This window comes from Copadichromis virginalis, linkage group LG7 (assembly GCF_057382275.1).
Source record: "Copadichromis virginalis isolate Kocher_CV1m ecotype Utaka linkage group LG7, C_Virginalis_male_GT1.1, whole genome shotgun sequence".
Lineage (NCBI taxonomy): Eukaryota > Metazoa > Chordata > Actinopteri > Cichliformes > Cichlidae > Copadichromis > Copadichromis virginalis.
This window is the reverse complement of record NC_140624.1, coordinates 68,744,789-68,771,153: the sequence shown is the minus strand read 5'-3', so window position 1 is coordinate 68,771,153 and position 26,365 is coordinate 68,744,789. Positions and strand designations below refer to the sequence as shown.

The following is a 26,365-nucleotide window of genomic DNA, read 5'->3' as shown; positions in this document are numbered from 1 at the left end:
CCGGTGCGCTTCTCCCCTTTAATTTGTCCACATCAGATCCCATAAATGAAACGTTCGTGTACATGAACGCGTTTCTTCTTCTGTAAAAGTTTTACTTGGACAGAATCAGACTCAGGACGCTATAATCGGCGAATCGGCTCGTTTTAGCAGCTTATTTATCGCAATTCGTCTCGCAAGGTTGATAAGCTCGTAGGGCTCCTGGCAGGCTGCTGCTGCTGAGGCTGTTTGGCTTTGACATGCTAAACCCTGGATGACCGAAGGGACTCGTTAATAGCAGGTAAAATCAGTCTTCTTCCAAATCATCACATCTGTTGGCTCAATTCCGTGTTTGGAAACGCTAACGTGTCACTACGCTAAGGCAACAGTAAATCCCCAGAAACGCTAATGCTACAGGCTGTATTTTTGGTTTTAGCTAGGAGGCTAATTTAAAAACTTAAAGTCCCCGTTTACTGACAGACGCACAAAACCGAACAAACAATTGTTAGATAACTATGGATAACTTCAAATATTAATTTATCAGCGAGCAGCATAAAACTCCTTGCACCTGTCATGTGAACGGTACCGTGACACAGTTTATTAGCTGCTTCCAGCGCCACGCCAGACTCCATTCACAAAATGTCAAATTTAAGAGTTACGACTTTAGTTTCATTTTAAGTTACCTTCTTGTTTTATGGATATCTATACCACAAAACAGGAAAATACACATTAAATTGTATTTGTTTATATATAATAGCAAATCGAAGAAGAACATCTAGGTGTTTACTCGAAACAGATGGGTTGATAACCCAATATAACACAGTAAAAAAAATCATAATAGAAAGGGAGAGTATGAGTGAACATATGAGATAATAAGACTTAAAAGAGTGGAAGAAAACCCTCAGGCCACCTCTGCTAAGTGTGAAGTGCAAGTGTGCCAGTTTAAAGCTGCATTTCGGAGAAACCTGGAATATAAAATCCAAGTCCTTAGTGATGCGAATCAGTTAAAAAGATAAAACACTCCCGATTTGTCTCCTTGTTTTGTGTTGAAATGATCCTACTTTTCCTTATATTCCTTCATGTCTCCTATTCTAGTGGTGAATATTCATACTAAACATGACCAAAGTTTTACTAAGACCAGTGTGTGCATAAACATCCTACAGCTTGTGAGGGGCAGCCAACCAGAAGGTGGTTGACTTAGAGGGGGCGGAGCTAATACCGCTCATCTTAGACGAAACAACTAAGCATCCACTCAGGAAAGTGAGTCTGTGAGTCATTGTGTCTTCAGATCACAGGACTTTGGTGTGACTGGGGTTTATTATCCTGAGTTTGGACGGTGATCTCGGTGTTTTGTTGGTGATGCTGTTGTTCCCTTCAACCTGAGGCTAAGACATCAGCTGTGAATGTGGCTCAAGCCCGAGTGGATGGACATTCCTCTGTCTGCTGTTTTGCTTCCAGCCTGGGAGGTCACGAGGGTCACGTGATGTTTTTTTCCCAGCATGGAGCTGCTCGGGTGGGGATTTACTGTGTGTGTTGTGCTGAACTGGTTTCCAGTGCGTGTGTGGGAGCTCAGGGAGGATGAAGCTGACCTCTGAGGTGAGTGGATCACCTGCAAGGTGTGAGCGGTCAGTTTAGAGATTTTTAAGAGATCAGAAAATGTTTAAAAACGTATTTTTCTGTCATTAAATAAAAATCTGACTCTTTAATGGGCAGAACTGATCGTGTTTTCTGTAGAATTGATCTGGTTTGTTGTGGTTTTGGCGCGCAGATGAATGAAGTGTTTTTAAATTAAATTTGGCGCTCGTACAGTAACGTTTGTAATCTCATGGATGTGCTGCAGAGTATCATTTCAGTCATGTTTTTATCAGACCTCTCAGACCACTTTCTGTTTTCATTGAGTTTTCTTTGTTGGCATTGTTTCTCCTTTTGATGTTCAGGCTAGAAATGGGAAGAAGAACAGATTACGTGGATCCCACGCCTTTGTTTTATTAGCTGTGCTGACTTTTTAAAAGGTAAATGGTGTTTTAATAGAAAAACCCTCGGACTCAGCAGCCAAACTTCTTAAAAGAACCAAGAAAAGTGAGCACATTACAGCCCTTCTAACGGTTCTGCTGTTTGGATTGATTTTTACAGTCTTATTGTTATATTTTGAAGCCCTGCACGGCCCCTGTAAAGGTACTCGACCTGCTGTTCTTGTTCCAACTGGTGTGCGACTTCTGATGTTAGCGAGAAGGGTTCGAGCTGTTAGGGCTTCTGGATTGTGGAACAACCTGCCTGAGGAAATGTGTGTCTTCTTTACAATCACTGCTAAAGACTCGGTTACGTCTTAAGACTTCATCTCTGACTGTATCGTTATCATTTTTAATGTTAAAGTTTACGGCAGTGCAAATACAAACAGAGTGAGCAAGTATGGCTGTTTGGAAGGTCTGCAGGAGGAAGCCTCTTCTCTCTAAAATACAAACAGCAGCACAGCGTAGCTCCACACTCCTGGAACAGACAAGACCACAGTGGAGATGTTCGTCCATCACGCACAGCAGCACGTCTGGAGGAAACAAACACCTCATACAGCCGTCAGCACGGTGGAGGAGGGACGATGATCTGAGTGGACCATGAGCTCCTCTGTAGAGTCAGTGTGAGGCCGTGTGTCCCACAGCTGAAGCTCGGACCAAACCGGGTCATCAACAGGACAAAGATCCCAGCACAGCAGCAGGTCTGCAACAGAACGACTGAAGAAGAGAAGAACGGAGCTGCTGCAGAGCTCAGAGAGCTGTGCATGAGTCTGAGACCCTTTTGCTTTTCTCTGGTGATCTGTGTTCTCTGGGTGAGGTGTAAGAGCTTCGCCTCAGGCCGAACACATCTGGCTGATTACACATCTGCCGCCTCAGTGAAGGAAATCACACTTTTATAACCTGTGGGAATTTTTAACTTTTCACTTGCAGAAATGTGAGACAGAAAATGGAGCGTGGTGGTTTTTACTTTCCTTATCAACACAACGACAATGATATACCAGCTAAATGCAGGCAAGGAGATGACCTGCTTTTTTGTGCATTGTTTCCACAAAACTCCGGTTGCAGCTCACTGATGTGTGGGGGAAAGTTGTTTATTATTGAATGCATGAACTGAGATAATCAGTTTAGTCCCAAACACATCATTCAGATCCTCACACTGCAGACGCTACAAACAGGGAACGGCTTTTACTTCAGAACTGGACTAAAATGCCTGTTTATTGAACTAGCTGCTGATTACGTTTCAATCAGTCGAAACAACGAAAAAATAATCGGCTGTTACAGTTGGTGCATTCAGTGTTTTACCTTTGAAAGGTTTAGAAAATGTTCCACTTCTTTCAGTAAATCCAGATGCTGTAACAGCAGTTCTAATCAGACAAGCTTGACCAGTGTACACCTCTGACTGGTTCTTTTGAAGAATGGGAACAATTTTAGTTGACACCAGTCTTTTGGTCATCGGTGTGAGTGATGCTGATATGCAATACTTCTGCATTTAGTACAATTTTGAAAACAGTTTGGTGATCAGTGGAAGTGTGCAGGGTTAAAGATCAGAAATTAGAGCCTCTTATTGCAGGGCAGCAGCCCGAGCAGAGAAGATCAGCCCCCCCAGCCACCTCCTCCACGCTCATCTAGGGCTTGTGTGTGTGAATGGGTGAATGTAGTCAGGCGTTCCCGGGAGAGCCAAGAGACATTATCTCTCCAGTGAGTCCTGGGTTTACCCCGCGGCCTCCTCCCAGTAGGACATGCCTGAAATACTTCACTCGGGAGGGATTCATCCTAGCCAGGTCCCCAAACCAGCTCAGCGGACTCCTTTCAAGGTGGAGGAGTAGTGGCTCTGCTCCGAGCTCCTCCTGGATAACTGAACTTCTCGCCCAGTCTCTAAGGAAGAGGCCTCAGAGACTGGGTCAGAAGCAGATAACTTTTAAACTCTTTGAAGCTGGAAGACCGCTCCAGCTTTACAGAAGCTTAAAAGAAGTTAGCTTTGATAGCATGGGTTTTTTCAAAATAAAAGCGCTGTCACACCCAGGTTCAAAACGATGTGTCTTCTGTTGAAGGCATCTACAGTCCTGTAACACCTTCAGAGGACTCGCGGTTTACAGCTGCAGGTAGATGGAGTCAAAAGTTCAAACCACCTAACTGCTCACCTCTTTAGGCTCGGTGAATTGTAATTAGACATTAACGCTCTTATTTGCAGCATTAGTAACTACAGACTCGGGGAGATTTTTCCGAGGCCTCGCATCCAGCCTGGCCAGGTTGGAGCCGGTGAAGCTTTGTCTGGATGGAGGATTATTAGATCAATCGTACGGAAATAAACCAGTTCAATAAGAATTGGATCAGCTGAGAGAGAAGCAGCCCTGGTTTCTTCAGATCCAGGCAGCACAGCTTCATACGTGACCGTGAGCGACTTCTGGGGGGCCTGAACACTGCAGATTGACAGAACGAGATGGGAACATAAGCCCCACCCCCACCCACATTAGGCTGGAAACGAGATTGAAAGGGACTTCTTGTCCGGTGGCCTCAAAGACCATAAATGAGCTTGTTTTCAGGTCTTGTCCTAAGATTCAAATTTGGAGGCATTAAGGAATCATGAGATCTTTTGTCGTTGTTGTTGTTGTTGTTGTTGCTTGGCTTTTCTCAAACATCAATGAGCAGTATTGCCACATGCTATCGACAGGAAACCAGCAGCTGCTCTCAGAGAGGCTGATGTGGAAGATTTATTCTCTACAATTATTTATAATCCCCAGAAGATGAGTCCTGACAGGGCTGCACCCCACAGTCCTCTCCCCACGAAGGGTTTAACTGGTCACATACTTATAAAAGTCCTTGACACGTACTTGGTTGATAATTAAGGTCTTTCCTCCCATCATCCTCCTGTCCCGTCTGCAGGATCCAGACCTCCAGCTCCTTATGGCTGTATATGATGAGAACATCCTGAAGAATCCTTTCTACCTGGCCTTGGAGAAGCAGAGACCCGACCTTTGCAGCCAAGTGGCAGAGCTCCACGGCATCGTGAGTTTGACCCGTCATCTCATTTATGTCACCAGACAAGCCCACCTGCATGTATGTGAGGATCAGCTACCGGATCACGATATCAGACGGCGATTAATCAGAGAGCGCTCTGTCTGGGTGTCACATAGCTGTGAGTCTGCGGCGTCTATATTCACTTAGATGATCAATGTTTTTTAAAAATGGGTGGAAAATGCTTCAGACTGAGCAGATGTGATTAAATGTAACAGTAGGTAGGGCTGTTCGATATAACGATATATATCGGATGACGATATAAAAACGTCTGTCGTTTGTTTCGTGGTGTCGCAAAATAAACTGTTACAGCAATATTTGTTCATGCTTTGATCACTGCAGTGGCTGTATTCATTTCTTAAACTTCTCTCTTTCTCTTATATTTAATAAAACCACACTACGGACGGACAAGCGCCTGTTTTTATGCGTTGTTGTTAGCAACAACGACGGTAACGCCATCGCGTGTCCACTTGTTTATGTTCCACATAAACCTTTCACAATAAACCTCAGGATCCTGTTGAGACTTTTCAAAATAAACTGAATCACGTGAAAGAGCAGAGTGTTTACAGATGAGAAGTAAAAAAGACGCCAGGTGCTAAAAAATAAAGCTTAGACTCAAACGTTAGAGCAGGCTTCTCCCCGCAGCACGCCGTGTAATAAATACTCACAAAGAAACGGCGCCGTTACAACTTATGTCTAAAAATGTATCGTTTCATGCATCGGTTAAACGCTCGACTCCAGCTACACGACGCCCAGCTGGAAACACTTCACGCAGGTCGAGCTGCCCGAGATTCACAGACTTTACAGAAAATGTTACATTTTTGATTTATATCGTTACCGGGACGACAGATGTCTTATATCGGGATATGAGATTGTGGTCATATCGCACAGCCCTGATAGTAGGAATTGTGAATGGAGGGAACAAGCAGAAGAATTGAGCTTCGGTGACAGGGTGAGGAGCTCAGGTCCATCTGACCCGGCTGCCTCACGGAGGAAGTGATGTCAGGCATGAGACCGCGAGGCAGATCCAGCACACGCCAGAGAGACGGCGCTGCTCGTCTGTGTTAGGAACACATCAGTGTGCAGCTGGAGACCCTCGTGTTGCTTCGTCTGCAGGTGGCTGGGGGTCTGAGCGTCTGTCTCTGCTCAGGAAGGTTTGCACTAATAAACAACAGGGGGGAGGTGAAAATGAGGAAACGGCACAGAGCTCAAAATAACTGCAGCAGAACCTGAATAAGTCCAGGTGTGAGCCGGCTGCAGAGCTCTGCCAGTTTCTATCACAGAACAGCTTCTCGCTTCCTCCTCAGTGGTTGAAGGCTGCGCCTACAAACAGCTGAGAATCACACCAGCCCCTTAAAGCAGGTTAAAGATCAGAGTCGGGGACGTTATCTCTGTTACAATGTTTGAGGTAAAAGAAGCGCGCTCAGCCGGGGTTTCAAACACAGCGACACCTTTACACCACTTCCTGCCTCACGGTGGGTCAGCGTGGGGTTTCTGGTGGTTTCAACGCGCTCTGCTGCCATCCCTTCACTCTCAGTGAGTTAGAGGAGCATTGTTTTGGTCGGACTGTTAAAGCGGGGTTGATACATTTCATTTGGCTGTCAGTGAAGCGCAGAGATATCAGATGAGCTGACAAGCTGCAAAGCGGCGCTCTAAACCTCGTTTGAGCTTGTTAAAGATGACGATCGGACGCCTGGAGCAGCAGATGAGAATCAGATGTCTGAACGCCGGCCAGTCGGGTCATCTGCACGCCGTCAAAACATCAGTGGGGAAAAAAAATGCGTGTAAGTGCATTAAAGCTGCGGTTCGCAGCAGAGGCGGAAAAATCAGTTCTACATGGCACAGCGTGCACATGCTGTGCATACGTCAGGGCTTCAGCAGCTGCTCTGGCTCGTGACTGCGTCTTCAGATCCTTAATCAAATGCTGCCGATCAGGTCATGTGCATTTATTGACTTCATGTGAACATCTTAAAAACAAATGACGCCTGTTTAATGTCAGTGTTTCTGCGCTATTTTCAGACCATCGGATACTCGAATGTGCAGAGAAACACTGTGGAGCCTCGGCTCTGTATTTTAATACTCCCACCACACACCGAAGTGCCGTATACTTCACGATAAACATCTACTACTTTAAAAGCGTGAGTGAGTTAGAGGCCAGGAGCCATCTCAGTGCTGTTCATCATCTAACCGCAGTTAATACAGTGAAGATTCCACTCTTTGTACCATTTGATCCTATTTTCTGCTTCCTAACACAGATCAGACCTTATCTGATTGTCGTTGGTGTGGAAAGGTCACTCTAAATCTGTGCTGAGTGCTTAATAAATGGAATTAGGGCTGGGCCATATTATACCGTTCACGGTAATACCGGTATAATGTTAGGCAACGATAGGAAAATGAAATATCGCGATAGAATGGGAGTAAAACGCGCATGCGCAGTGCCTTTGTTTTCATACGCACGTGGCCGATTGTTGAGTGAAACAGATGAACCAGAATTGGTTTGTAAAAATGGTGCAACTTCAGTGATGTGGAACTGGTTTGGTGTTTGTCCGTCAGATACACAACAAAGCACATTTTTTTGCAGAACATGCAAGCGGCCGTTGTTATTGTCGTATTTGTCGGACTAAGATGCTCTTAAATCTGGGAGTAATCTGGGTCCTAAACTCCGTATCCTTCAGGTCAAACAACACTGCAGCATCACTGAGCGTTAAAAACTGTCTAAATTCTTTCATCTTTAATAAAACGATCAGCATTGCTGCTTTACCAGGTGTAACTATGAAGTTTAACTTCCAGGCATCCATGAAAACAAAAGTTATTACATTTAACGGAGTTAGAAGTTAGCAGGAAGCTAGCGGAAGTTAGCTCGCTAGTTTCGCTAGTTACCTAAGCATGATATAGCATGTTCTGACTGAGAGATTTCTGAAAAAATTCAAACGTACAGCTCTGCTATCACTTCCAACATAAATGAAGACAGGAAACTAAACAGCAGTGACGTTTGTAGGGTTACTGAAGTTGGGCTAGCTGGTATATAATGATGTGCTACGTGACCGCTAGCGACACAGCTATGTTAGCATAACATAAACAGTGAAGCTGGAGGACGAACACTAACACTTTTCCACTTATAAAAGTTAACGTGAAGGTTCCTCATGGTTAGAGACAAATGCAATCGCATGGCAGGATGCTGTAAACGGACCAAACTTCAGTCAGGAGAACAACTGAGATAATCCATCCACAATACGAGGTTAGTCATTAATATACTGCAACAACATGGGAATAGAGCAGCTGCCGGAGAATTCAACATTAATGAATCAATGGTACAGAAGTGGAGGAAGCAAGAAGAATGAGTTTAATAAAGTTTGATTTATCTGACTGCTTTGTTTCGCTTAATGTGCCTTATAATCCCGTGCACCTTATGGTCCGAAAAATGCGTACTGCACACTGCAGTTTAATGTTGCAAAGCACCTCTTTTTAACTTCAGTGGATATTATATATGGTTATGCTCAGGATATGTCAGCCCATTTCTACTGGAAATGCCTTTTGGTTAAACTTTCAGCAAGGAATTTGCATTTGCACTGTTACATTTTTATAAAGTTTTAATGTACATAAAAACCAGCTTCTTGTTTAAGTGGAAATAAATGGAAGGTTGTCTTTTTGCGCTAGTAATGTTGTGGAGTTGTATTTTGTCTCGCATCAATTATATCGTCGGTTATATCGTTATCGCAAATTTTCAAATATATATCGTGATAAATATTTTTGGCCATATCGCCCTGCTCTAAATGGAATACCCTGCGTGTCGCCTTGAACCTGCAGGTTCTGGTGCCGTGCTGTGGAAGTTTGACCCTCAGCAGCTACTCGGACTCTCACTTCGACAGCTATGTGCTGCAGCCCGTGGAGGACGGTTATAAGACTGCGGACGGGAAGGTCTGTCTTCAACACAAGCCAGTCTGTGCTGCTCGTTGTTGCCAGAGGCTGAGTTTAAACGCACCGCTGTCCTACTTTTACAGTCCTAAAAATACAAAAAGAGGCTGTTTAACAGCTTTTTACCTCTGTGTGTGTTACAGGAGGTCCGGATCCAGGACAGGCAGGTCCTGCTGGGATCCGGGTTCCCGGCTCCAGTGTCGATCCCCATCCTGTTCGAGGAGACCTTCTACAACGACCGGGAGCAAAGCTACAGCATCCTGTGCGTCTCCAGGCCCATGGAGGTGGACCCGAGCCTGTCCGAGGTCAGCACGCCGTCTTCTTACAGCCTGAGGAGCCTGGAGGACGTCAGGGAGTTCCTGGGCCGCCACGCCCAGAAGATGGACAAGCACATCCAGAGCTTCTGTCAGGCCTTCAGGGAGCAGGAGAGGAAGGGACTCCGGCACCACATAGTAGGGATGACAGACACAAAACACAACCCTGGTGATAAACGGACTAGAGTGACAAACGGGGGTCTGAAGGAAACGGAGCTCTGCGCGTGTCTGACCTAAAATAGCACGCCTCACAGGTTTCGTCATTCTTTTACCACAGACAGGTTTGCGCTCCCATGACTCAGATAAGGCAGAAATACTGATGCAATCACAAGGTTTTTCCAGCTGGTTGGGTAATCCGTGTCAGTGTCTGGTGGTTAGCAGGGCCACCGACTGATTTGAGCGATGGTTTCCCAGCAGCTACCATCGGTCTCCAGCGTCACTCACAGCTGGTTGGAAATCCTCCCTGTGGTTGCAGATGGTTGCAGACTCGTCTCGAGGCCTGTTATTGGCAGACAAGTTGATGTCACATGTCTACAGAACTTGTCATTGTACAGCTGCAGCTATCGCCCCCCAGTGGCCATCAAAAAGAGTGCAGGTTTAAGGCTCCTCCAGCTAGCTTCACTTTGATTTAATACATGACAACAATGCAAACAACACCTCCAGGAGAGCGTGCATCTTTTTAGCGTTAATGTGTTTGAATGTTTTCGAGTCTTTAGGGGATTTTTGCGTTCGATTTTTTTCTTTCCTGCTGAGCTAACAGCTGTTCTGTTTCCTGTCAGGACTCGGTGAACGGTCTTTACACTAAGTGTCTTCAGTGTCTGCTGAGAGACTCTCACCTGGTGAGTAGAAACAATCTTTATTTGTCACGTTAAAACTGGCTGAATGAAAATCCGCCTTTCTCTCCTTGATTTGGAGAATATTTATTTCTGGCTTCTTCACCTGGGGCCAATATTCACTCTTCTATGTCTTTATTATTCGCGTGCTTCTCTGGTTTGCATGGTGGCTCGGTGCGTTCACGGTTATTCGTGTGATTATCTGACTTTGTTTCGTTTGTCCCTCGGCTGCACGATGACATCAAAGGCGTGAGAAACGTGGTCGAGTAACACGGCCGTGCTTTTTGAGCACGTGACTGTTAAAGCTCTCCGTGTCTCCGCTTCGTTTCTTTTTAATAAAACTGTGAGCTTGTGTTTGAGAGCCGATTCTGCCGGAGGGAAGAGCAGCTGATGGAAAGTGCTGATTACTCACTGAGAGGCTGCTGTTTTAGTTTAACAGCGATCCAGTCCGCTGTGAGCCTGAGCTGGATAAGAGATTTGCACCATACAAAGGACGAGCAGTCCAGTCGGTCAGGATGTTGAATCTGTGGCACCAACTACAGAGGTTTTAGCAAAATCACCTGTATTAAAAGGATTCTTATTCAAATCTCTAAAATAACATAAAAATTGGGAGAAAATGCAGATTTCTGTCACTCATTGTTTCTGCTGTGTGCAAACTTGGTGATTCCCTCACAACGTCCTGTGTTAAGGCAGGAAACACAGATGCTCAGCAGTGTGCTGTGAACAATCATGACAGTCCAACATGCTTTTTACTGCAGAAGAAGCTCATGTGAGCGTTGCATGTAAGCGGGGGCTGTACTGAGTCGGCAGCTGTAGTTCAGAAAAGTCCTGCTTTCGTTGATTCAGGCATCTGTGACCTCGGTGCAGTCGCTTCCCTCTTTGTGGGAAATGAAACGAAACAGCACATAAACCAGAGGAAGCATTCTGGTGAAACATCATCGTTGGTCGTTAATGCTTCGTTAGATCAACCTCGTTGTAAAATGTTGTGTTAATGCGGCCACGTTACGTTCATCTGTTGGCTTTGCACACGTGAGCGTTTTGCTGCTGTCATGTGGGGAGGAATCGTTTCCTCCGGTTCGGAAAGGATCGAACCCCAAACAGTGTCATGTGACCGCCGTAACTAATGCTTCAAATCAGCTTCCTTTAATCAGCGTGACCTCTGACCCGACGCACACACGCAGGATGCTGCGAGTTCCTCTGGACTGGATGATTCGATGATATGTGGCCGCGGCGTCTGCGACTCAGCAGTTTTGGGCCTGATCACATCCTCTAACGCCTTCCTCTTCCCCTGCATGCTTTGTGTTTTCTGCAGAAACTTCTGGCAAAGCAGGAGCTTCAGATGACGCTCCTCAAACAGGCTGTGGAGGTAACGTCTCTGGGTTCAGTGAAGGAGAAAGGTTGACACGTAGACGCAAGTTTAAGTTTGCAAGAAAGTCAGATTTCATCAAACACATGCAGAAGCTCCCACAGCTGTCACACGTAACTTCCTGCTTCATGCCAGTGAAACTGTAAAGGAATCGATTAATAAGCCGAATAACTCAATAAGATATTTACAAAAAATAAGACGGAGCTCAATGTGGGCAAAGCTACATGTGACAGAAGCAGCTTAATAATCCAAACATGCAGCTATTTTGGTGCGAGGTGAGAAACTTTGATGAGCTGTTCCTGACACGTATTAAAATATTGGTTTTCCTCTTCTTTTCCCAGATGTACGTTCATCATGGTATCCATGAATTAATCTTTAACTTTGTGGGAACGCTTGAGGCCAGCCAGGTAGGTCTGAGCTCAGATTTCCTCATTAGACGTAACGAGGGAGCGAATAAACCGTCTGTTCGTCCGCTTTCTTCCACCACCAGATCCTGAGTGATCTGCTCACGTGCCTCCTGCATACACACACATCCCTGTGGTGTTTTTGCTGCGCGCTGCTGCAGATATAACGTCAAACACGCAGCTTGCAGGGATCACTTGTCTTTGCAGAGGGATCGTTGTTTCAGTGATGGAAGCCTTAATATTTCTCCTTCTTGCTCTTTATTACTGTGATGACCCCAAAAAGAGGCTTTGACAGTTTCAAAAGTTCCTCTCCCGTCTCTTGTGCTGCCGGTCGACAGGATGCTGCCTTCAACAAAACCACCAGGAGTCTGCAGGAGCTGCAGCAGAAAGAGCTGGGAGTCAAACCCGAGTTCAGGTCAGTTCCACACCGGAGCGGACTTTGAGACCCAGACCTCTGCAGCGTCAAATCTGGTTCTGCTGACAGGTTTAACCAGCGCTTGCTGTTCTGAACACGTTACAGACGATGTTTAAATGTGCAAAATGCCTTCAACGTTTACACGGACCCAGTTAAGGTGACCTGATCGTGGCAGCGTTCCAGCAGCTCGCATAGACAAACACGATACGTGTTCATGGTTTATGAAGTCAAATTTTATTTCAGACTTGTTTTTAAATACGTCCTGGTCAGTCTGACCCGAGGGACAGCTCAGGGTCCCAACAGTGGAGACCATCCAAGGGTTACTGGTGAAATAGAGCGATCATGAAGACTTGCGTCATGTTTCATTGCACCGTGTGATTGGTTCTGTCTCTGTTTTGTAAATTGAATCTGTTGTTTAGCTGTGTGCCTCCTTCCTTTAGCCCGAGCCACTAAAGCTTTGTGAATGTGTCCGTTCGATGTCTCTGACCCATCGTCTGTCCCCCGTTCTTCTGTCTCTGCAGCATAAACTTGTCTCGGGCTAAAAGAGAGCTGAGCCAGCTCAACCAGCAGACGTCCCCCCTCCTCAAACTGCTCTGCCTGCGTAGAGTCGCGCTGACCGCCACCCAGACCCCGAGACGCACCGGTACTTACTCTGTTGGTTTGTGTGTGCGGAGCTAAAACGAGTGTGTGAGCTCATCGACCTCCTTTGTAGGAGAAGCAGTTTAAATGTGTGTGTGGAGCTTCAGCGCTCGCTTTAATGGAAGTATGTCACAGCTCGCCGTGAGCGGGTCCCTTGCAGCCTCAGATTTGCAACACATTGGAACCAGTTCTAGTCAGTCTGCAGCTGGTCTGTGGTGCACCACATACTGCATGCCAAAGCACCCTCGAGCAAGACGCTGAACCCCGAGTTTCCTCAGGTGGATTCATGGATGTTGGGTCGTGCACAGGTGTGGATGAGGCTTGCAGTAGAAAGTAATTTGTCACAGACACAGAGGTTGCAAGTCCATTGGCATTAATCCATCCATTTATTCATTCGCTTCCACTTATCCTTTTCAGGGTCGCAGCGCTGGAGCCTATCCCAGCTGTCATAGGGTGAGAGGCGGGGTACACCCTGGACAGGTCGCCAGTCTGTCGCAGGGCCAACACACAGGGACAGACAACCATTCACACTCACATTCACACCTAGTGACAATTTGGATTATCCAATTAACCTATCCCCTCAAGCTGCATGTCTTTGGACGGTGGGAGGAAGCCAGAGTACCCGGAGGGAACCCACGCAAACACGGGGAGAACATGCAAACTCCACACAGAAAGACCCCGGCCTGATGGTGGAATTGAACTCAGGACCTTCTTGCTGTGCGGCAACAGTGCTAACCACCGTGTTGCCATTAATCCATATTATTGATAATATTAACGTAATATTTGCGATCATGTCGTAGTTTCCATCCTTGGGCTGTGCTGCAAAAACACAAAGTCTGAGAGCTTGGGAGGCCTGCGCTGTTTTCAGCTGTTTCGGTGACACCAGGGGCGACCCAGTGTTAGCCAGCTGATTTAAATGCGGTGCAGATCTAATCGAATTTAACGTCAAATTAAACTTCAGTTTATATCATTTGGACACGTTTGTAGAAAAAGTCCCAAACAGGACAAAAAAAAACTATAAATATCTAATAGTTTTCAATTGGATCACTCTGAGAAAATCACATTAGATCCAGGAGTCTGACAAATGAGACCATTCCTTTATTTTCTCGCGGTGACATAAGAGAAACCACCTTATTAAACGTGTAATGCAGGGAAATGCGGGACTCATCAGAGAGCGGCTGTGCGACTCTTGTGTTTCCCTAAAGAAAAGGACAGTACCGACTCTGTGAGCTTCCATTTGTGCAGTTTGCTTTGGTAATCCAAGCTTATTGGATCACGGCAACAACCCCGCTGTCAGCCTGCAGCGCCGAGCTGACGAGAAGCCAGTTTACTCATTAGTGCTGAGCTGAGGGAGAGATGAACGGGAAGAATGACTCTTCAGTTTCCACTCACTGACTGTGTGTCTCCCTCCACAGTGAGCATAGAAGCCGTGAGCGCCGACGACCTGCTGTCTGTCGTCCTCTATCTGTTGGTGAAGACGGAAATCCCCAACTGGTGAGCGAAAGGGGAACTGGCTGCGACCTTTGACCTTCTGTCGTGAATAAAATGCAGAGAAATGAGGAAAAAATGAGGCAGTGAAAACAAAAAGACGACTCACAGTTTTACAGTTTTGGGTCAAAGGGATGGTATCGCAGCCCTGCTCGATTCTGCAGGTCTCGCATGTGGGCGTGGATAAACTATAACACTGGCTTCACCCACATTTGTGAAATTTGGAACAGTCGGACCAAAAATTAAGTTTTTTAAACTTAACATCTCATTTTGGCAGCGTCTGTGTCCGTTTCATTTATATTTTTAGGTTTTGTGGGTCACACTTTCCTCTTGGAGGTTAAATCAGATCCTTTTGAGCTTTCGATAACGGGCGTGTCCACGATGCCACGGTACAGAAAGTTGCTATAATTGGAATTTATATTTTCTAATGTGCCGCAAACTTCACAACCTGGAGACATTTTAATATTAAAAACATCTCGAGCGGTTCCTGTGTTTGTTCTGCAGCAGAACTTGCTCAGTCTGAACTCTGCAGCGCCCCCTATGAGGCAGGAGGTGAAGTTTTTGCGTTTACTGCACTGTGCAGCTGAGGACACAGACCGGTGGCCTCCAATAGTGACTTTAACAATCAATGTTAATGTTTTATGATCAAATGCATCATTTTTTATTGCAATATTTGATTACTTTATTGAATTCATAATGTTTGTTGACAGTAAACTGTCCACAGCGCGTGATTTTTTCCTCTATAAATAAGCACAATTAATCTTCCAGTGAAAGGCAGCCTAACTGGAGGCTGCTGAGGATGATCTATAGTTATGAAACATCATTTGGGTTAATAAGATGTAGCTGGGTGATCTAATTTGTCTTATCTTCAGGATGGCCAACCTGAGCTACATCAGGAACTTCTGCTTCAGCCACTCGAGTAAAGATGAGCTCAGCTACTGTCTGAGCACCTTCGAGGCGGCGGTGGAGTACATCAACCTGGGGAAGCTGCAGAACTCTGTGAGACACAAACACACTGCTGTCGTATCTCAGCAGCTGCTTCACTGTGCTGGAGATCATCCATGTGTTTTCTCCTGTTTTTGCCTCCTTCCTCAGGGCTCTGGTGAGCTCAGCGACAAGGCGCTGTTCAAGGAGAGGATGAGTCTGCTGACTCAGGGTGTAGCCACGCCCATTAATTGTCTGTTTGAGGTGAGCTGCAGCCCGAGACGTTAGCGGATGTCCCATAAAAGATCAGCATGATGTCTAAAACTGCTCCTACATGATGTGTATTTGTTTTTTTTGTACAGTGGGATGTAAAAGCTTCTCCTGATGCTGTGAATGTTTTTACAGATCCTTCGAGGTCCAATTCAGTTTGAAGGAGAAGGAATTTAAGAGAGTGAAATAAAAACTGTTATTTAGCACTTAAAATCTTCAGCTCTGTTCCCTCTGTTGGCATTTCTTCTGTTTATGTTCATTATGTTTCCTGGTGTTTTCCAGGCCATGAAAGTGATTTAAATGTGTAGTAACTATTTTTGGGGGTTATTTTTATATTGTACATAGATCAGAGTAATTACGTCTTCCAAGAAGCTGATACATTCAGATAAACTTATAATTAATCTGTTAAAAATACATAGGAGTGGGTTTGTGGAAGCCGTCATATCCCCTCACCATATTTGAGTACAGTGGCCAGGAAGGACACCCCTCCCCCTTCTAACACCTGAATACAAGCTAACGTATCAGATTGTTAGCTTGAGGGTCCTAAGAAAAACCCACTTTCCCTCAGATAAACAGTATGATTACATTCTCACATGATATGAAAGTTTATTCACTAAGTGTCAGTTATATCCACTTTATAGAAACTTTTGCTGACAGCAGCAAAAACACAATAGCTAACAGCAGCAAAAAAACAGGCTAACAGCCGCTAACGGAGGCTAACAGCAGAAAAACGTAGCAGCTAACGGAGGCTAACAGCAGCAAAAACACAATAGCTAACAGCAGCAAAAACACAGCAGCTAACAGAGGCTAACAGCAGCAAAAACACAGCAGCTAACAGAGGCTAACAGCAGCAAAGACACAATAGCTAACAGCAGCAAAAACACAGCAGCTAACAGAGGCTAACAGCAGCAAAGACACAATAGCTAACAGCAGCAAAAACACAGCAGCTAACAGGGGCTAACAGCAGCAAAAACACAATAGCTAACAGCAGCAGAAAAACAGGCTAACATAGCAGCTAACGGAGGCTAACAGCAGCAAAAACACAGCAGCTAACAGAGGCTAACAGCAGCTTACCAACAGAAAGGTTTACCTCAGTAACACTGTCAGCAGTCAAAAGTGACTCCTGACTCCTCCAGAGTAAATAAAGGTGGATACTTCTCACCCAGCATTGACAGCTGAGGTAAACAGCAGACAGATGTGGAAAACCCCTGGGTTGCATCTGGATGGATCCGCTCCCCAAACAGTGATAGCAACACGCTCGCTGGCTACGGCTGTTATGGGGTGCACTCTGAAAGTCTGAATTTAATGTTTTTGATCTCTCTTGGCTAACATGTTTATCCTATACCCTCCACTATACCGAAGAACACTCATTTGACGGCAATCTACAGTCTTCTGACATCTAGTGGCGAGATTTTGCTAATGCTCAGTTTGCTCCTGTGTGTTTTGTAGCACATAGCAAATGGAAATGAAGAGGAGGTTGAACGCCTGCTGAGTGATGGAGAGGCCGATGAAGATGTGAAGATGTGTCATCCTCTCTGCTCCTGTGACCTCTGTGACCTCCAGCTGTCCGGGTCAGTGTCCAAACTCACACAGACAAACACGCAGAGGTACAGAGAGTACGTCAAAGCATTCACATGAAAATAACGAAGAATAAAGAAGAGTAAAGGCTCCACGGTACAGATTTGATATGACCTGCCTGGAGTTTATGACACACTGATTATTGACTGTGAAGCTGGAAATTCACTCTAAGGCTGACTTTGCCTTTGCACATATGCAGAGAAAAGCTGATGTGATGCCTTCGACTTGTATTTTCATTGTTCAACTGATCATCACTTCCCCTTTTCTCCATTATTTTTGTGCATCAGAGCTTCGAATCAGGAATAAAAACCATTTGTATTTTCACTTCCCACTGAAACCCCCAGACACACACACACACACACACACACACACACACACACACACACACACACACACACTTTTAGTGTGTGTGTGTGTATTTCAGACCGTTATGCAATGGCCCATTAAAAACGAAAATACTCAAAAATGTAGCTGCACCACAAACGCTGTGCAGTCCTGTTAGCTAAAGTGAGGCCTAGCAGAAAGCGCCACCTGTCGGCCACGCCCACCTGTCGCAGCTGAAGCTCTGAAGTAAGAATCAGACCGCAGAGTCTGATTGAGCCTCACTGGTTACTTCCTGAAAGCTCCCTCTAACCTTTGACCAATAAGCTCCTTGTTTGACGCGTTCAGCCATTATTGACCGTAGACTGACTCTGAGTGTTGGCGCCGTGTTTCAGGCGGCTCAACGACCCGTCCATCGTCACGCCGTTCTCCAGAGATGACCGGGGTTACACTCCTCTGCATGTCGCTGCTCACTGCGGTGAGTGGCTGCTAACGCGCAGTGACACAACATGAGTTTGTTTAATACTGCGAGGCACAATTTATATATAAAAAGTATTAACTAACCTGTGTGTGTGTGTGTGTGTGTGTGTGTGGCAGGTCAGTCCCAGCTGATCGACATACTGGTGCATAAAGGAGCTCAGGTGAACGCCACAGACTACCACGCCCTCACACCGCTGCACCTGGCGTGTCAGCGTGGATACCAGGGAGTAACGGTGAGCACGCGCAGAAAACTAAAATCCTGGGATTTAAATTAAAAAAACTGAACTTAGACGGTCTGTTAGTGCAGTGACCTCACAGCAGCCATATTATTGATCAGAAAAAAATGTCATTAAAATGCTCCATAAGGCTCCAGCAGCACAAACACGGTGCAGAGGTCCAGCTCAGAGACTCCAGGTAGCTGAGGTGAAGCTGCAGCTACAGCCGCCTGTGTCTCCACCCACCTGTCAGTCAAAGTCTGGTTATTTTTAACTGGCAGGTTCAAACATCACCTCTACCTTTAAGCTTTAACATAATCCAAACAGATGAGTTATAAGCAAACAAAGTCATTAAACCAGTTTCCAAAGTGAGGACTGAAATGTGTGTTCTGGATCAGCCGCAGCTGTCTGACCTCAGCCAAACAAACTTGTCGTTAAATAAAGACGAATGAACGCTCCAGAGGAGGAGAACATTACAACAAACGATGTCCTTCCTTTGTTTCTGTTGTCCAGCTGCTGCTGCTGCACTACAAGGCCAACACGGAGGCTCAGGACAACAACGGCAACACGCCGCTGCACCTCGCCTGCATGTACGGACACGAGGACGTACGTCGCCGCTCTCTCTGTTATGTCCTCACATTTCATCCTTTAAATGCTCCAGTTGGTTTGAACCCACCGGGTTAGTCTGTTCCAGTAAATAACTCAGCATGTTCATAAATAATAAATGCTGTGTGTCAGTGTGTGAAGGCCTTGGTGTACTACGATGTCCAAACGTGCCGTCTGGACCTGGTGAACGACAAAGGCGACACGGCGCTGCACATGGCGTCGCGCTGGGGCTACGAGGGCATCATCCAGGTGCTCCTGGAGAACGGAGCGAGCACCCACATCCTCAACAAGAACAAGGAGTCGCCGCTGCAGTGCGCCCTGAACTCCAAGGTCAGCGACACTCGATTGTGCCAGAACATGCAGAGGACGCTTCCACTGTGTGGGTGCTGGTTTGAGTCCCTCACCCCACAGCTGTGGTAGCATAATGAGGATAGCAGCTAATCTGATCAGCTGCTGACGGCAGGTCGACTGATCCCCTTTCTCCAGTCTGTCCACTAAACCAGCTTCAGATACACTTTAAAATCAGATGTTTGTTTCATCTCTGCTCCAGGCAGTACCAGAGCCTGGGGCCTGATGCAGACCTGTGTCTGCATCAGGCCCCAGGCTCTGGACTTTAGCCCTGCAGAGTCTCTGAGTCATGTTCACTCAGCCTTTCTTGCACGATAAAGGTTTTTCAAATGATGTAAACAGATGCTTCAGGTGCTCCCTGAAAAAGAAACATATTGGTTTCATGGCGCACATACTGTAAAATGAATGTGTTCATGTCTTCCTGCAGATCCTCATGCAGCTGCAGTCCACTCAGAACGGCCGGAAGCGCTGCGGCAGCGGCGTCGACGTGAGTCTCATCTGCACTCACGCTTGCATTGGACAGATCTCCAACATCACAGTGAATATTGTCAAAATCCATGTGACAAAAGTGTAATTGAATACAAAAAGGTTTCCTCACGAGACAGAGCGGCTGCATGTTTAACAGGGGCACTCAGTGAAAAGTAGTTCCAGTGAAACCTGGAACTACTTTTCAACTGGTGAGTGAATGTTCGCAGTTGACTCTGCGTCCTCTCTGGTTTCACCACGTATGTTTGAAACGTTCACCCTGGTGGTCACATTTGACCTGCATTCACACACTAAAGCTAAACTATGTTAGCATTGGGAGTATTTGGAGGCTGGTTGTGTTTTCAGCATCTCTTTTCTGTCTCTCAGTCTCCCAGCCGCTCGCCTCTGGCCTCAGACTGCAGCAGCCGCCGCTCCTCCGTCTCCAGCACCTCCTCCCTGGGCTCGGAGGTCAAACCAGAGGGAGAACGGGTCCGGCACAGAGAGGTGAGCGCTGACCAGGAAACACAACAACATTGCTAGCACCAATAATCAATCGGTCAAACGTTATTTCTGAGAAAGCATTCATGGAGGTCTGTGCAGCTCCGAGTACCAAAGAAGAAGAAAACGTTGGTGTCTGACGCCTCTGTGTTTGACTGACAGGTGGAGAAGCTTCTGCGAGCCGTGGCAGACGCTGACGTGGAGATGGTGAGTCTTCTGCATTTGTGCTGAACGCTCAGGGTCGCGTTCCCTCGATGGGAAACGTGACGACGTCTGCTCATCCTGTTTCTCAGGTGCGTTACCTGTTGGAGTGGATGGATGAGGAAGAGGAGGATCAGGGAGAAGTACGGTCGGAGGCTCCGCTTTGCCACCCTCTGTGTCAGTGCCCAAACTGCGCCCCCACTCAGAAGGTACGCCGGCGGCCCGTGCAGCAGCGTGGATGCGACGCCATTTCCATTAAACTCTCTGATCTTCCCGCAGCTATCGGTGCAGCAGGCGGGAACTCTCGGCGTAAACAGCTGCAACGTCGACGGTTTCACGCCTCTCCACGTCGCCGCCCTCCACGGACACTTGCCGCTGGCCACCCTGCTGATCCGCCACGGGGCCAACGTGAACGCCCGCACCAACCAGAGCGCCACGCCACTTCACCTGGCTTGCCAGAACAGCCACATCCCGGTAAGCGATAAGGGAGAAGTGAATGTGTGAGCTTTCCGTGCACAGGATGTAAACATGGAAAACTTGGCCACATTGTCAGGAAGACGTGTCGGAAGTTTTGGCTGATGTTAGTTAGGTTTAAAAGAGTTACTCAAATTTTGATGAACACGTCACATAAGGAGCAGAAAGTCAGGCTCTACAGCAGCAGATTTCCAGGTTACGCTGCTGTTTGGTAAAAACATGCTTAGATTAGCCTGATGTGCACAAGTATTATCAAAATAATCTCACTAGATTCTTCTTGGCTGCAGATCTTCACTGTTTTCCAGAAACAAACTGGTGCCCATCCTGTAACTATTTTATAGCCAATATTAAAGGAAGACAGGCAACATCATCTCTGAGGCAGTGACGTCAGAGACTTCAGGACACCAACAGCTGGCAGATGTTGCCTCAGATTCAGTAAACTGCAGGACACGTGTCCACCAGCAGAGCTTTAGTTCACAGCATCCTCATTGTTGGATGTTCTGGATATCACCCAGAGGAAATAGAAGTTATGCAATGGGCACAAAGACGGACTCAAACGTGAACAATCAGAAAGCCGGACTGCAGAGCACAAAGCTGACTTAAAGTTCATTTGTTGCACGAGTCCGCTCGCTCCTTCGCTCGTGTCGCTGAGCAGAGAAACGGCTCAGAAAGAGGAGTCCAACCCCAAGCGTCAGTTTCAGGTGCCGCTCAGAGGTTTTCTCCTCACTGAGGGGAAATGTGAGCTGTTTATTCTGCACGGTCACTTTCTCTAATTTCACCTTGCAGCCTGTTTCTGCAGGGGTTGTACTTTCTTAGACGCCCGTGTAGAGCTGAGCGGTGGAAACACAGTCTGTCTGTGACTCTGACTGGGACCCGGCTAATTGCTGGTGACCACTACAGTGGTGTGTGTGTGTGTCTGTTGGCAAAAAGTGATTTTATTGTCATCGTTGTGAAGGATGATGTCATTCTGAGTGTCATGGTGATGTTTAGGTGGTGAGGTTTCTGCTGGAGTGCAACGCCAAGCTGAATAAAAAGGATCACTATGGCAACACGCCGCTGATCCACGCCTGCCTGCGTGGAAATCTGGACACAGCCACCATCCTGTTACAGGTGAACACACGCACACGCACGCACGCGCGCGCACACACACACATTAACTCTGAAAGTGTGTGTGTTCACAGAGTAATGCGTTGGTGAACGTGGCGAACCTTCAGGGGAACACGGCGCTCCATGAGGCAGTGCGGGGCGGGCATCTGGCGCTGGTGGAGCTGTTGCTGAGGGGCGGAACCTCTCCTGGCATCAGGAACAAGAGGCAGAGGACGCCGCTGGACTGCGCCTACGAGCTGGGCGGAAAGGTCGTGGAGTGCCTCACGCTGAATCTGAGGACCCACAGGGTCCTGATGTCAGCGTCATGGCGTCGCTCCGTCTCAGTGACCAGGCCGACTCCACGGTGCTGACATCAGGGCTCTTTGCAGGTCCCGCCTTTGTAGTCCAGCAGAATGAATTTGAAGCCGATGCTGATGTCTGATACATGATTTTAAAATCATAAAATGTGATGAGCATGAAACTGCACCTTCCAGTATGTTCAGCTAGCTGTAGCTCCCAAAAAGCTTCAGAGTTCATAGAAAGCATGAAAGTAAACCCGCTCAACTCCAAATGTATGTCTTTGGACTGTGCTAGGGTAGCTTTGTATGATTCACAGCTCAAAATAATCCAAATGTGTGTAACTGGAGCTCAGCGCCAACACAGAGAGCTTAAACGGCTCGCTGACCTTGCAGTGGCCGGTGCACAATTGTATTTATTAAGAATGGGACCATGATCTGCTGAATATGAGAAGTATAAACTTCGTCTTCTTTTACTTTGGAGTCGTTCCTGGGGGGTTCTCCTGGAGCTGTTAGCTCTTCATCGCTGCACCGTCGTGCAGGTCTGAAGACTTATCTTCCTGTTATCTCGTGCAGAACACTGAAATCCTGCGAGCTCTGCAGAAAGCATCTGGACTCTCCCCTGATGATGAACCGATCAAACTCCTCTCCGTCCCCAAAGGAGCTCTGGGTAACTAACACCAGCAATAAATCCTACAAAGCAGGCTTTACTTAAATTTCATTCATTAGAATGGGGACTGTGATCCACAGCCGTGTAATCAGGATCGTTTCTGTGCTTTTGCTCTTTCAGCTCATTCCTTCGTGCAGCGTCTGAGGCTGCAGGATAACTCCAACAGCAGGAAGCAGAAGCTTGCTCAGTCCATCAGCAGGTAGGCCGCAAACAAGCCACGAATCCACACCAGTCACAAGAAACCATCCCACTCATCAAGGGAAAGCAAACCACACGTGCAGTGTCTGCTCTGCGCAATCGCAGTAACATTTCTGAATCTTTTCATATTCGTGATGCAAAATTCTTAGAAAGTATTTGAGTGTTTGTTTTTTCCTCGTGAATATTCTCAGAGGATATTCAGTCTTATTTCTCAGGAATATTCTGAGATTAGAACAGAAGAACAAACTGAGGAGGCTGAGCTGAAGATGCTCAGGTCTTCGTTGGGAGGGAGGAGGATGGATCAGAGTCGGAGAGGCTGAGATGGTTTGAGCGTGTGCAGAGGAGGGAGGGTGGAGATGGAGCTCAGAGGAGGTTCATGGATGTAGAGGGCTGGATGACAGGGTGAGATGGAGGCAGATGATGCGCTGTGGCGCCCCCTAGAGGAAGCAGCTGCAGGATTAGATTAAGAGAAAGTTGATTCTTCCTAAATGTGATTTATTCCGCTTTATTTCTGAGTGTATTTCACAGACATTTGCAGCTTTTAGTCTGAGAGAATATCAGAGTTTATTTCTCATGAATGTATGACTTTAACCTTCCACCATCGACCCTCAGCCCCATTTTTCTTTCCTTTTTCCCACCTGCACCTTCAGGATGCAGCAGATGAGGAAGGGTTCTTCAGGTTCTCCACCCAGGTGTTCTCCAAACCTCAGCCAGGTACACGCGTCTTGTTCTCTTATGTATTTTGGTATTTATCGGTGTTTCCGGTCTGGAGCAGGACTGACTTTAGTTCTGCTGCCGTTTCGTTGCAGGTGAATCCGGACAGGTGGAGGCTGAGGCGAGGAGAGACGGTAGCGGTCAGCAGCCCCACAGGAAGCCTCAAAGAGCGGCGCCTGGCTCGCTCTCACACCCTCGACACCGGAGTGCACACGCCGGAGCGAACGCACGCGCTGACCGTGGCTGACCCGACAGACGTCGCGTGCGCTCCTGAACTACCCGACGGCGCCGAATCGCTCTCCACCGACGCCTCCAGCTGCAGCACGGGCAGCGAGACCTCGCCGTCCACACCGTCAACTACATCATCGCAGGTCGACAGCTCGGCCGACGTCCCGCTCGCAAACATCCTGTCTGCTCAGTCTGACCCCGAAAGCCAGACCGACCGAGATTTACACGCAGACTCTTCTGACGGCCGCCCTCGGCCTGGCGAGGAAGCTGAAGGCTTACCGTCAGAGCACAGGGATGAAGACTCCACCCCTTATCCCCTTAACCTGCCCTCCCCGACCCAGAGCGAAAGAGTCGAAGAGAGCAACGCCAATCAGCAGCCAGAACCCAGCGCACAGTGATGCAGGGAGCGCGAAGCGCAGACGGCACGAGTAGCAAGAAGACCGCCGAAAGAAAAGCACACGAGACTCCGGATCCTCACGAACCAAACGTCCTCTCACTGCAGCGCGTCGGGTTGTATTTGTCCCGCTCGGAGGTTTCCGCCTCCTCAGGCAAACTGAAAGGGCGTCGGGCACCATCCATGTTTTGCGTCAGTGGGGACGTCAGAGACGGCCCTGACTCAGAAACCTGGATCAGGTTTAACCCGCACAGGCTCGGCACCGCTCGCGCTCCCTTCTCACTCGCTAACATAAACTAGAAGCTGCATTTTTTCCACTGACAGGTTTCCGAACTTTGTTTTTCAGATGTTTGAAAACTGCTCGGCGCTTTTGTGCGGAGGCGAGCGAGATCCAAACCATCCTCGCACGGGGAACTCTTTACATTGAGCTTCAACACGAACGTCTCAGCTGAGTTTAAAGCGCTTTCCACTTCCAGCCTTCACGGAGAAAAAGGGATGCAAGCTGATTTCATTTCTTGCTGTTTGAACGTCCTCGCTGTAGTTTGTGCTGCTGCTCTGTGCCGCTGACTTTTTTACTTTGGTTTAATCAGGATGATCTTATTTTATTTAGGAGGGTGGAGCTCCGTGTGTCTCCCTGTCCGCTGCTGAACCTCGCTGCGAGCTTTTATCCAGCAGATTTTAATCCAACACCACCGCCGGCTATTTTCCAAATCAAGCTGTTTGAAGGATTTCTGTCTTTTTACCGGCGCTGATGATTTTTGAGCACCAACATTAACACCGCTGACCCCTCGAGTGGAGAGTGAGCCACGTTTATAGTTTGATAGAAAAACTGTATGGAGTGAATTCGTATGACATCCATCTGAATACTGTAACGCTTAACCGATGGGCGTGGCTTCTTTTGCAGAGAAGGATGGGCTTCAGTCACAGTCACTGAACTGGACCTGTGGACTGTTTGTGCTCCTCACAAACTCTCATGTAACACTTGAACCTCATGGCTGAGGCCATAAACTCATCAGGAAGTGTTACTGACTCACGGTTTCCTGTACAGGAAGTCTTTTTGCGTCGCCCCCTGCTGGTCGTTAGAACGAATGCACCTTAACGCGCTTCAGCGTTGACTTTCCTACGGCCATGTTTTTTATGCTATGACGTCCGTGGTGATAATTTAGCATTTCAGCCTCTCGACCAAATCCGTGCACAAAGAAAACGTGACAGCGGCCACAAACGTGGAGTGCGAGCGTTTCTAAACGGTCTTTGGTCCGAAGTCGGAGCTCCATCAGCTCAGGTGGTTTATTAACCTTCAGTAAGGACGTCGAGAACCGAATCAAACTGTCTGAGCTTCCTCTTGATGCCTCATGAAATCATGACATCATCGAACACAAACTGTGAGTCCAAACCCCAAAAACCCGACTCAGACTGTTCAGCCTGATGAATGACTGAAAACTGCAACAAATCAGTCTGATTTTTGTCCCTCTGTCAGGTTAATTTCTAAGTTTCGGTCTCTGTGCTTCATGAAACGGTTGTAGCTACCTGATGAAACGAGCGCGTCTTCAGAGGAAAAAGACAAACTGTGGTATTCCATCACAGCCGACTGTCCTGCTGTTTAATGTTTCATATTTGTGGTTTTGACGGTTTTACTCGAGAGTCGATTTGATGGTTACGAGCAGAGTGCTGCAAACGTGTCTCCCATCAGTGTCACTATTTCCTGTCTCCCTCACACAGGAACCACCTTTATGTTTGAACTTCGTCTGAGCGGATGTCAAAGCCGAGTCTTAATGATGATGTGAATGTGCCTTATTTAATTTAAACCCAAATAAACAAGAATAAACCTGCGATTCAGACAAATGACATTTGGTGTTGTTTTTGTTTCTCAGTGTCGTTGAAGCCGGTCTCTGCTGCTTTTCTGTCATGTTCTCATTAAAATTAGCCGATAATCAAACCAGACGGGACTTCCTGGTCTGAGGGCCAGCCCCGGGGTCCAGTGTAATTATTTTGAATCATTCAGAGCTGCTCGAGCAGGTTTGGATG

At 47.1% G+C, this 26,365-nt stretch overlaps 1 protein-coding gene and 1 long non-coding RNA gene across 2 annotated transcripts; one reads left to right on the top strand and one right to left on the bottom strand.

The window, feature by feature from the left end:
- ankrd27 (ankyrin repeat domain 27 (VPS9 domain)) lies at window positions 1-24,386 on the top strand. Its single transcript, XM_085464951.1, has 28 exons — window positions 1-277; window positions 4,869-4,991; window positions 8,808-8,918; window positions 9,059-9,367; window positions 10,009-10,068; window positions 11,375-11,428; window positions 11,770-11,835; window positions 12,171-12,247; window positions 12,769-12,890; window positions 14,302-14,380; window positions 15,247-15,373; window positions 15,470-15,562; window positions 17,018-17,139; window positions 17,863-17,945; window positions 18,065-18,180; window positions 18,676-18,768; window positions 18,901-19,098; window positions 19,544-19,603; window positions 19,969-20,085; window positions 20,242-20,286; window positions 20,373-20,489; window positions 20,560-20,754; window positions 21,745-21,864; window positions 21,936-22,109; window positions 22,713-22,806; window positions 22,927-23,005; window positions 23,655-23,718; window positions 23,814-24,386. Exons 2-28 carry the CDS (start codon window positions 4,890-4,892, stop codon window positions 24,342-24,344), a joined length of 3,408 nt encoding a protein of 1,135 aa, XP_085321077.1. The 5' UTR covers window positions 1-277; window positions 4,869-4,889; the 3' UTR covers window positions 24,345-24,386.
- On the bottom strand, window positions 13,963-17,069 carry LOC146706740 (uncharacterized). The gene is made up of 2 exons (XR_014921625.1): window positions 16,659-17,069; window positions 13,963-14,417 (listed from the first exon to the last, which is right to left on the bottom strand). It is a non-coding gene; the product is annotated as an uncharacterized LOC146706740 (long non-coding RNA).
- Window positions 24,387-26,365: the final 1,979 nt, after the last annotated feature.

Excerpts from the sequence above, each read along its gene's own strand:
- ankrd27 (XM_085464951.1), top strand. The coding sequence starts at position 4,890 with ATGGCTGTATATGATGAGAACATCCTGAAGAATCCTTTCTACCTGGCC. Across the intron at positions 19,099-19,543 it reads AGTGCGCCCTGAACTCCAAG|ATCCTCATGCAGCTGCAGTC; the intron begins GTCAGCGACACT and ends GTCTTCCTGCAG. Across the intron at positions 20,287-20,372 it reads CAGACGCTGACGTGGAGATG|GTGCGTTACCTGTTGGAGTG; the intron begins GTGAGTCTTCTG and ends CCTGTTTCTCAG.